This window comes from Chenopodium quinoa, unplaced genomic scaffold (genome assembly GCF_001683475.1).
Source record: "Chenopodium quinoa cultivar QQ74 unplaced genomic scaffold, ASM168347v1, whole genome shotgun sequence".
Taxonomy (NCBI): Eukaryota; Viridiplantae; Streptophyta; class Magnoliopsida; order Caryophyllales; family Amaranthaceae; genus Chenopodium; species Chenopodium quinoa.
Window position 1 is genome coordinate 877,277 of NW_018742410.1, and position 11,487 is coordinate 888,763.

The following is an 11,487-nucleotide window of genomic DNA, read 5'->3' on the forward strand; positions in this document are numbered from 1 at the left end:
TTCTCATCTGTTATCAGAGGGGGCTCTCCCCGTATCTTGAGTAGATTCCCACACATCCATGCACGGACAAAGGAACGAATCAAACCTAAAAAAGAATTTCATATATTTTTTTATTGATGGGAAGAACTTCATATTCTTCGTATAACAATAAGCAACAATTTTAAGGTTCCTTCGAGTCAAAAGTAAAAATATTTAATCATCTGCAAATTAACTCTTCTATGACAATAAGCAACAATAAGAATGTTGACAATTTGACATGCAATAAGCAACAATAAGAATTTCATTGATTTAACTCACTCATCTTTGCACGATCGCCCTAATGAGCCTTGACAAGCTAGGGGGTTCAACTCGACAACAAGCAGTAACACTGTGAGCTTTTGGATGTGTGATCAAATTGAAAACTAACAACTTGTACTAGACCAAAAGTGCGTATATGTCAAAACTTGTACTGTTGATGTTCTCAGTAATGGATCCATCATCCATGATTAGGTAGCTCTATATGAGCTAACAGCAGGACTTCCGTAATCTACATCAAGGACTTAAAACTTGTAGGCATCACACATTCATCACTTCACACGTTGTTTTAGCTGTTACAAAATGTAGTTGACCAAGATTTTGTTTAAATACAAAAAGTAAAAAATTATACCTTAAGTGTAAAGTAAAATTAAATAAATGGAAAAAAAATATGGGAATAGAAAGAGCGATGTAGTTATATACTTGTAAATATTATTATGTATAATTGCTTAACTGGTATTTAATCAAGAATATTAGTATTCAAGGAATTAATAACCATTAGTAGGTGACTAATTATTTGACAAATTATTTATGAGAGAATAGCTTGAATTGTATTGATGATCTTGGCTATTATTTATAGCCTACATAAATCTATCTTAAAATATCACTAAGATATATTATTATTCTAAATATAACATCATCATAAGATATATATGGAAAATATATCACAATAATATATTTTCCTATATTCTCAACACCCTCCCGCAATCGTAACGGCAGTAACACGAACGTTATGATTGGAAATTCGCACTTTGTTGAAGTTGATCGAGTTGCACTACTCTATTGATGTCGCCTTCAATTTTTTTTTATTTAAAAAAAAGAACTTTTGCTACCACGGCCCTTTGCTGGTGTCCATGGTCTTCTGTCACGGCCCTTTGCTGGTGTCCGTGGTCTTTTGTCACGGCCCTTTGCTGGTGTCCGTGGTCTTCTTTTCCACGCCCCTTTGCTAGTGTCCGTAATCTTCTTTGCCACGGCCCTTTGCTGGTATCCGTGATCTTCTTTGCCAGGCCCTTTGCTGGTGTCCGTGTTCTTTTGCAATTTTTTTTTTAAATAATAAATAATACGCCAAACGTGGCTTTTCTTCATCTCCTTGGAGATGCAATAATGGAGGAAGCACACTCAAACACTACAACCTAACCAAATCACATATGACCATTCATATTGATCACGTTTCACATGGTTATTCCAAAAAAAAAGATTAAATAAAAAAAAATAGAAATTTCAAAGAGCAATACTATTGCATAGCGGAAGCAAATTTATGAATCCCACCGGTGGGTTTAATATTCTAACCCACCGGCAGGAAGAGAATTTGTGTGAACGGTCCCAAGATTTAACCTGCTCTTGATACCATGACATATTATTTATGAGAGAATAGTTTTAATTGTATTGATGATCTTGGCTATTATTTATAGCCTACATAAGATAACCTACACAATATAAACTCTATCATATATTATTATTATTCTAAATATAATATCATAAGATATATATGGAAAATATATCACAATAATATATTTTCCTATATTCCCAACATTATTTCTTACAAATTAATTATAATTTACTATGCAATCACTTCGAAATTACTATCTAGGAAAAATTAAATGCGAAAGTTACACATATGAAGAGATAAAGAGTGATGACTTGTAAGGGTGACACATAGTAATGATGTGGCACCAAATCATATTGAGGGATCGGTTACACATGACATGCATTAACATGTTGTCCCTTTGTGTTTTAATAATATTATAGATTACGTGACTAGTCTCTCTTTTCTCATTAAATTAAATTTGGCCTCTATCATATATATGCGATGATCAATCTAACATAATTATTATATAATACGAGTATGTACTATCTATTTGTCAAAGTATATGTTTCGATTAATATTCCAAGTTCTTGCGCATAATGTCAACTGATCTTATTGAAGACTTCTTACTTCTCATAGGAGATCATTTTAAAAAACTACCCCATTTGCATATAGATTATTTCAAATTGTATGTATATGGAACAAATAACTACAATGGAATTCATACAATCGCCCACGTTCAACGTTTGAAAATGAGCTACAACGAAGATTAGTATCCTTATATGTATATATAATTGCTAACAAAGATATGAATATCATTTACTAACGAATGAAATAGTCAAACAAATGCACAACCAAAGTATGGTGCCATGGTGGTTGCTTGAATAATTTAGCTTAGTCAAAGTCTACCATAAATGAATTTAATTCGACACTCCAAAGTAAATTGTTATGTGATTTCTACTTGCAAATTAATATTGAAAAAGTATGAAATTTCACAAGCATATTCCTTAATATAAATCGCCCACCTAGAGCTTCTAAGGATGTACAATAGGTGGGTCCTCATTCGACTTTTGTACATCAGATCAAATTAGTTCGAATTAGTCCAACTTGTTGCACCTTATTGCTGTTCTTCAAAAATTCTTCTACCATATTTTTCTACCTTATTGAAGAGACCTCTTATATTATAGTAGTATATCAAGTATCTTTGAGTTAGAATAAGATGAGGTTCGAGATAGCGAGTGCATCAGAATACTTAGTAGTAACCGGGGTTGGAATCACGGATATAAAGCTAGCGAAGAAGGCTTGGATTTTACCAGGGCAGTCATGCACCAAATTCGACATCTCACCGGTCAACTACACCTTCGAGGTACAAGCCATGAGTTCGGAAAAGCTGCCTTTTATCCTTCCTGCAGTGTTTACCATTGGGCCTAGGGTCGACGATGATGATAGCCTTATCAAGTATGCCAAGCTTATTGCTCCTCATGACAAGCGCTCCCACCATGTGGAGGAGCTTGTCCAAGGTGTGATCGAGGGTGAAACACGAGTACTTGTTGCCTCCATGACCATGGAGGAGGTTTTTAGTGGTGCGAAGAAGTTTAAGGAGGAAGTCTTTGAAAAGGTGCAGCTTGAGCTTAATCAATTTGGACTGCTAATTTATAATGCAAATATCAAACAATTGGTAGATATTCCTGGCCATGAATACTTTTCTTATTTGGGGCAAAAGACCCAAATGGAGGCTGCCAATCAGGTTTGGAGATTTTTTTTTTTATATTTATTATAAGCTCGACTGTGTCACTAGTACATGTCTATAAGCTGGTCGTCATGTTATTATGTTGTTCAAACCTTTCCTAATCATATTAAGATGTAACATGATTTAATAGACGCGTTAATATTTGTGCTAAATCTATTCTTGGAACTTTCCCTTAAAAAAAAAAAAAAAAAAAAAAACTCATGTATCTCTACTAGGCAACATTTGTAACATATTTAAGTACTAACAATTTATTCGTAACATATTTTAACACTAGGCCAAGATCGATGTTGCAGAAGCTAGGAAGAAGGGGGAGATAGGATCAAAGCTGAGAGACGGAGAAACGCTGCAAAATGCGTCGAAAATTGATGCAGAAACGAAGATAATATCAGTGCAAAGAAGTGGAGGAGCAAAGAAAGAGGAGATAAAAGTGAAGGCAGAGGTGCAAATATATGAATTTGAAAGATTGGCTGAGGTGGCAGAAGCAAATGCTGAGTTGGCAACAAAAAAGGCTAGTTGGACTAAAGAAACACAGGTTGCTGAGGTGGAAGCTGAGAAAGCAGTCAAACTTAGAGAAGCAGAGTTGCAAACAGAGGTTGAGAGGATGAATGCTTTGACTCAAACTGAAAAATTGAAGGCTGAATTTTTGAGTAAAGCTAGTGTTGAGTATGAAACTAAGGTTAGTACTACTTCATACAATTTTTCTTAAGTATAACTCGCAAATATAGTCATAATTGGTCATATAATTTTGACATTTATGAACTTTTAAAGTTAGACAGTACCCTATTTTAACAAAAATTACATATTGATATCCAATATACTCATGTAATCTCAATATATAATTATTTCACAAATGCATACTAGTATACGAAATACTACAAATATATTGTTATAGCAATCCAATATAATACTTTTAATTCATAAACTTTGAATACCTTATAAATTTGACGTTACTTAGTATAGAAATACTTGTAAGTTATTGTATTTTGTTAGAAAGCAATAAACATGCTTTCAGTCATATATAATTGCTTTGAAAGAAAAATAAATGGAGAGAAATAAAAAAGAAAAAAAAGTACCAAACTGAAACAATAATGATAAATGTGAAAATAAAAAAGGCACAAGAAGCAAACTGGGAGTTATACCAACAACAAAAAGGAGCAGAAGCAACTCTATTCAAGAAAGAAAAGGAGGCTGAAGCCCAAAAAAAACTTGCCGAAGCAGCATTTTACTCCCGTCAACAAGCAGCTGATGCCGAACTTTATGCAAAGCAAAAAGAGGCAGAAGGTATACTAGCACTTGCACAAGCACAAGGCACATATGTACGTACCTTACTAGAGGCACTTGGGGGCAACTACGTCGCACTAAGGGACTATATGATGATTAACAACGGCATGTTTCAAGACATTGCTAAAATTAATGCCGAAGGTATTAAGGGCTTGCAGCCTACGATTAGTGTATGGACAAATGGAGGTAATGTTGGCGAGGGTTCGGCTGGTGGCACCGCAATGGCTGAGGTCGCAAATATTTATCGGACTTTGCCACCTTTATTCAAGACAGTTCAAGAACAAACTGGGATGCTTCCGCCTGCATGGTTGGCCTCACTTAAGGACAATAATTGAGGTTTTACCTCAATTTTCCATGTATGAATGCAAGCTATTGTAAATTCAATTTGTTTGATGATTTTTATTGTTATTTGCACCCAAAAAATAAAAATAAAAAAAAAAATGATTTTGATTGTTATGACAAAGATGGGCTGGACTTGCACTTTTGGATAAGGCCCATAAAGGTGGGGTTGGGCTGTTTAATTGTGTAGGGGTTTGCAGTTATCCTATTTCTAGGCGGTATAAAAGTCCTTGTCCCCTAAGTTTTGTCTCCTAAATTTTTTTGAGGAGAGTTTTGTCTCCTATATAAACGTGTGATGATGTCAAACACGGTTATAAAAAATCACAAATTACAAATCACAATAAGCGGCGAACTACTCTTAATTCAATAAACTCAAGAAACTCTAATAGGTACGGCATTGGTTTCTTTTCGTTGTTGGTTTGGTGTGGTTGCTAGATCTCTTTCCATGAATTGTTTTTGTTGTTCATATTCTTAATTTCTGTTTCGTAATTCAATTATACTTGTCTTAGGTTTTTTTTTCTCGAATTTTTATTGTTAATATTATCAATTAGTTAAAAGTTGTGTTGATATATTTCATAAAAAAATTTAAAATATTACGGATCAATAAGTTGTGTTAGAGAATTAGAAGCAATTAAATCCATGAGAAATTGTAGACTTTAAAGAGTTTATTGAATTGCTGTTAATGGTGAGTTTTTTTTTTAATCGATTTTTTTAAAAAAATATTATCAATTAATTTTGATAGAATATACGGTAGATAAACTAGTAATTCTGTTATAGTAGGAGATATATTTTGGGAATATTTATAAAATATTTTGAGATTTTCTAACGTGATTTGCTTCTTGTCTTGCGCTATATGAAGAGTTGTCTAAAATATGATGACCGGCGTCTCCGTACTAGGATTGCTAAGCGTTGGTCCAACGGAGATTGCTATCGTACTATTAGTTTCGTAGTTTATAAATATGTTGGTAACACAACTAAGTCATGCGAGAAGGTATGCACCATAAAAAATAAAGAGTCATGGAAGCAGGTTGAGGATCTGGGTGAACATTTGTTATTTCTTGGTGATAATATTGCCATTGCTCTTCATATATCAAAGGCTCCTAATTGCCACCAAAATACTATCTACTTCATTGATGATGAAACTAATCATTGGAAATATCGTATCGAAACAAAAGTCCGTGGCCGCGATATGGGTATGTTTGACATGGCGACGGAAAAAAATTCAACCATTTTATCATAGAGGCACTGGTATAATAACAACTGATATAATTTTTCAGTATTCTTCTCCTATATGGTTTATGCCCAAGTTTTAGATTTAACATGTTTTCTTAGTTTATGCCCAAATATAAAGATCCTTCAATTCAAGGCTTCAACGATTTCCCATGTTAGACTTACTTTAGTATAAATATGAATGTCGTCTTCCAATGTAAATCATCAAACATTCAATGATAATATCGTTTAAAAGTTTTGTGTTTATTAGTGATTATATTTCTCCGGTTGTAATTATATTATGTTGATTAATCCTTACCAGAGGAACAAATGTATGGTTTTATCTAGTTAAAGCATGTATCCTTTCCTGCTACTACTTCTTCGAGGACAGCATAAGAAAGCTAAGTAGAGCAAGGGTGCGTTTAATGAGATTCTTGACGTTAGTTTCATCATTACTTGTGAATGTTATAATGTATGGTACCTCGCTTGTTGTATACGATGACTATGTATAATTTATATGACTATGGATTCTTATTTATCTCTTTCATTTTATATGTCCTTTAATTAGGGAGTGAGCAAATGTAAATTAAGATATGTGCTTAAGGCTTTGTAAATTAACAAAATATCTTGAAATGCTTAAAAACAAAGTATCACTTACTATTGAAACTAGGCAACAAAGCATTGCACCCACAACCCCCACCCAACTCGAACCACCCAATCCAGATCTACCACGCATCCTAATAAGCACCCACAACCCCCACCCAACCCGAACCACCCATCCTAAGCAAACCACCCCACCACCCACCTAAAATCACCACCGTCGCCGTCGAAACAAAACATCGTAGCCCCAAAATAAAAAAATAAAAAAATAAGAAAAAAAAAAATTAAAATCCCAACCCAACCCCAAACACCGAACTCCAGCAGCCACCACCCACCACAACTATATATGTTAAAAAAAAATCCGATTAAACAACAAAATTAAAAAATAAAATATTGAAAACCTTTGTTTTTAGCAAGAGAACATAGCGAAAGGGCGAAAATTGTTGTTGATGATGTCGGTACGACGATGGTAGTGGTGGTACGGTGTTGTTGTTTAAAAAGATCTACATATGTGGAAGTTTCCACATAAATCTTTCAAGCTCTATCTACAACTATTCATTCAATCAAAAACATTAACACAACACAAAATCACAACACAAGAAGTCATATCAAACACAAGCCTTTCTACAAAATATCCTCCCTTTACCCTTTTGATTCTTCACCATCATAACTTCCTTTTATCGCCATTTTCATGTCGTTTCTGATTGCTATGAGCTCCACTTCGGCAGGAATCCTAGCTTTAATTCTCCACGCCTTGCCAGTAAGCCAACGAACCATCAGTATTAATCTTGAAAGATTCAGTTATTGGGTTCTTCCATCTGAGATTAGCTTGCCTATTCACCACCGTACCCTTTACCTGAAAAGTATTAATAATAGCCATCAAGTCCACTATATAGCCATTAAACAAAAAAATTGAATGAGACATAGCCAATTGGAAAACAGTATGCTTTCTACCCTTCCAAATATAGCCATTAAACCGAGAGAGAAAGATTATATGAATCCACCCTTCCCTATTTGTATTGAAAAAAGGTACAATTAAACTCTAAATTAAATAAATAGATACACCACAAAAGGAGAAAATTTTGAAGAATTGACAATCGAATTATGAACCCATCTTAACAAAATGCCTTCAGAACAAGTATTTTTAGAGAAAGTTTGATTATTATAGACTTTTGAACTACGGTACAAATGGAACCAAGTTTTGCATGAAAATCAGAAATTAAGTATAGTAAGGCGGACAGCCCAACAACCCTTCAAAGCAACTAAAATGCAGAGCCGTTTTTGACATTTTGGAGGCCCAGGGCAAAATGATAATTAAAAAAATCATTTATTTATATAATTGTTAAATAGTTATGTAATTTGTTAATTCGTAAATAATTTTATATAATTTGTTAAATACTTTCTCCCTTTCTTTAATTGCACTATTTGGAATTTTCATTCACACTTCTATTTTGATCTTCTTTTCTGATTTATCCGTTAGAAAAAAATATAATAAAATATCATATTTTTATGGGGATCAACAACCATTGCAGTGACATTCACCGTCTGTACCAAACTTTAAGGTACTTATAGTACCTAGTTTGGTCACAAGTATGTGTTTTGTCATCCTTGTTTATCACCGTGGCACTTTTCGGAGAGGGGCACGGGTAATATTTCTTATGAATGTCACGAACGTGGCACTGGAGGGCATTAAGGGTTGGTTAGAGTTTGAAACAAAGTGTGCAATCACATGTAATGCCAGAATTATTAATTATGGCTCCCTTTAATCTCCGGACTACTAAGGGATCCTGCAAATGGCGTCTAGAGCATTTCTTCTTGTTGTTGAAAGGTTCTTCATCGTCGGTATTGGAAGACGAACCCCTAACAACTAGAAGCATGATTATGATAGAGAAAGAAAACTCAAATCTCATTGTTAATGTTAACAACTGTGCATAGAAAAAAAACTCTATCAGAAAACTTTTTGGTCAATCACTATGGATAGAAAACTCAAATCTTAATAAACTCGATTATGATAGAAAAAGAAAACTCAATATATGTTCAAAAAGTAGCAGATAGTATATATTATTATATTATGATGAGTAGTGGAAAGAAAGAAAACTCAATTATAAGCCTTTAACAGCAGTAGCTCATCACTTTCAATCTTGACAAAGGTTTGAGATGGTTCAATGCAATTATGGGTATCAGTAAATACTATTAGGGGACGTTTGGTAGCAAATTAGTAAATGTAAGGGAATGAAAACAAATTAGGAGGGGAAAGGGTAATATATAGTGTTACCCTTACTACTTGTTTGGTATTACCCTTACAGCATTCTACTTTGGGATAGATAAGAAAGTTTTCGAAAAATCAGCTTGTAATTTCAAGGAGTAAATAATAGCAACGCAAGCAGATAAGTCAGATCAAATAGTATGCGAGTAACAAGCAAATTAACTAGCAAAACCATCCCAAATCAAAATTCTAATTAAAATTAGAAATTTCTTGATAATTGGGGAAAATTTAGGGGGGAAACACAAAATAACCCGTAATTACAACAATAATACGAATATATATCATCAAATTCAGTAGAAAATCAATAAAATAGAAGAAAATTTTAATCAAACAAGCAAGTGTAGAATTCAAACCAGGAACAACAATATTAATTTCGCATAAATCCTAGAAATTGAACGAGAGAAATTAAGATAGCAAACCTGTGATGATTTTTGAAGATTTGAAGTAGACAATTGAAAATTTTGTAGCAAAATCTGAAGAATCGCAACTTTCTTTGTAGAATTGTCGAACAAGTTTAGGAATTTCTTTGAAAATTTTCGAACGAAAGAAGAGAAGAAAGAAGTGTTTTCTTTATTTTTTGTGTTAGAGGAAGGAAACAAAATCTGTTTCCTCACTTATTACATCGTAAACAATTTGGTGGAATGGGTTACCAACTACTAACGATTTGTGTTACTTTAGTCATTAATCAAATACATTGTAACGGAAATACTAACATGATTTCGTTTCCACTACTCTAAAAAACTTATACCAAACATCCTCTTAGAAGTAAATTATATTATGTATGTTTTCATAAGTAGAGGTAATTAAAATAGTAGCTAATTCTATGCAGAAAGTCCAATGTTCAATTCAGACCAATACCATTGCAACAATGCAACCTAATAAGTCAGTCCATTGTTGTGAGATGGTTAGTAAGAACAGTAGGAGAGAGAATCTGAGAGGGAAAAACGCCATTGTTGTGAGCTTGAGCAGAGAATTTTGCAGCATTGTAAAAATGGGTTTCAGAGAGAGAGAATGTTCTGGAAAAATGACAAAAAAGGGTGTTCCTGGGTTTATATAACGATGAAGTGAGTTCCTGGGTTTTCTTAGTTTATGCCCAAGTATAAAGATCCTTCAATTCAAGGCTTCAACGATTTCCCATGTTAGACTTACTTTAGTATAAATATGAATGCCGTCTTCCAATGTAAATCATCAAACATTCAATGATAATATCGTTTTAAAGTTTTGTGTTTATTAGTTCTTAGCATTTCTAATACTAAACTCCTCAATTATAAAAGTAAATCCGAGAAATCCTTTCATAAATTTGCCCAAAAAACTACTTCGTATTATATAGATCAAAATCATATCATATGGGATGTTATTAAATTTGTCAACATTTCAAATTTTATAATTGTATTATATTAAATATATACATAGTCAAGGATTTGTATAAGCGATCGTGAAAGTCAAAAGTATAACTATAGAAAAGAGTGAGGGGGATTGCGGAAGGGGATGGTGATTCGGGGGAAAGCGGGAGGGTGATGGACAAGGGTGGTGGGAGGGTCGACAAAAGGGGCTGAACCTAGGCGCGACGGCAGGGGCGGGGTGGTGGGGGAAGGGGTAATTTTTTTTAATGCATAACTAAAAAGCACATGGTATGACTAATGCATTATGTAGTACTTCCTCTATTCTGTTATTATTACAACAAGGGGTTTGAGCATAGATTTTAATTAGAAAGAAGTAAAGTGAAGAGAGAGAAAAAAAGCTATGTAAGTTGCACATGTGATTAACAAATACTTCGTATTATGTAATTCATATGATCGAATTTTATACCTGAGAACATGACGTGGAAATCAGATCACCTTAGCAGAAGAATAATTGAACAAAAACTCTAAAAATCCTATGTACATAATCTACTGTGTATGGGTTTGAACTTTTGATATCTCTGGTCATTACATCTATAGCAGTAAATATCATTTACCACAAAGAATGACCTGAATCATGCAGAAGTCTTTAATCACTTCAGCCTTTCACTTGGTCTGACCATAACATATATTCCATGGAAGTTAAACTGAGCTTGCACTTTTTGTTAGATTCATATGCTCAAACGAGGGATAAAAGTCGAGGAAACGTTTTGACATTCGTGTAACTTTCGAGCACTCCTTTCACAACATCGTGCTTTTCCTACTTAAACATTCCTCATTATTGGCTGAGTAATCCAGTCCAGTGCCACGTTCATGACTCTCATAGAGGATTTCACCTGTGCCCTTCTCCCAAGTGTGCCACGGTAATAAAAAAGGAAGACGAAACCCATATTTGTGACGAAACTATGTACTATAAGTAACTTAAAGTTTGATCAACAACCATCACAACGACGTTCTTCATCACCGCCTGTACCAAACTTTAAGGTATTTATAGTACTTATCAAAGTTAGATTTGTTGAAATTACATGAAATTATTTTCAAA

The 11,487-nt window shown here is 33.8% G+C and overlaps 1 protein-coding gene and 1 long non-coding RNA gene across 3 annotated transcripts; one reads left to right on the forward strand and one right to left on the reverse strand.

Annotated features, from left to right (window-relative positions):
• The first annotated feature begins 2,648 nt into the window (after nucleotides 1-2,648).
• On the forward strand, nucleotides 2,649-6,428 carry LOC110705608 (flotillin-like protein 3). Of its 2 annotated transcripts, XR_002508108.1 has the most exons (4): nucleotides 2,649-3,347; nucleotides 3,625-4,026; nucleotides 4,463-5,359; nucleotides 5,830-6,428. XR_002508108.1 is itself a non-coding variant. In XM_021883515.1 (3 exons), the coding sequence occupies exons 1-3, from the start codon at nucleotides 2,820-2,822 to the stop codon at nucleotides 4,964-4,966; spliced, it is 1,434 nt and encodes a 477-aa protein (XP_021739207.1). In that variant the 5' UTR covers nucleotides 2,649-2,819; the 3' UTR covers nucleotides 4,967-6,428. The 2 variants fall into 2 exon arrangements, 1 of the variants encoding a protein (XP_021739207.1); XM_021883515.1 differs by having other exon boundaries at nucleotides 4,463-6,428.
• Nucleotides 6,429-7,203: 775 nt separating this feature from the next.
• On the reverse strand, nucleotides 7,204-9,713 carry LOC110705621. Its single transcript, XR_002508110.1, has 2 exons — nucleotides 9,465-9,713; nucleotides 7,204-7,635 (listed from the first exon to the last, which is right to left on the reverse strand). It is a non-coding gene; the product is annotated as an uncharacterized LOC110705621 (long non-coding RNA).
• Between the last annotated feature and the right edge of the window lie 1,774 nt (nucleotides 9,714-11,487).

Bases quoted from the DNA above. Each gene is read 5' to 3' on its own strand.
- LOC110705608 (XM_021883515.1), top strand. From the start codon at position 2,820: ATGAGGTTCGAGATAGCGAGTGCATCAGAATACTTAGTAGTAACCGGG. The intron at 3,348-3,624 runs GTTTGGAGATTT...TTTTAACACTAG, and splicing joins AAATGGAGGCTGCCAATCAG to GCCAAGATCGATGTTGCAGA. The intron at 4,027-4,462 runs GTTAGTACTACT...AAAATAAAAAAG, and splicing joins GTGTTGAGTATGAAACTAAG to GCACAAGAAGCAAACTGGGA.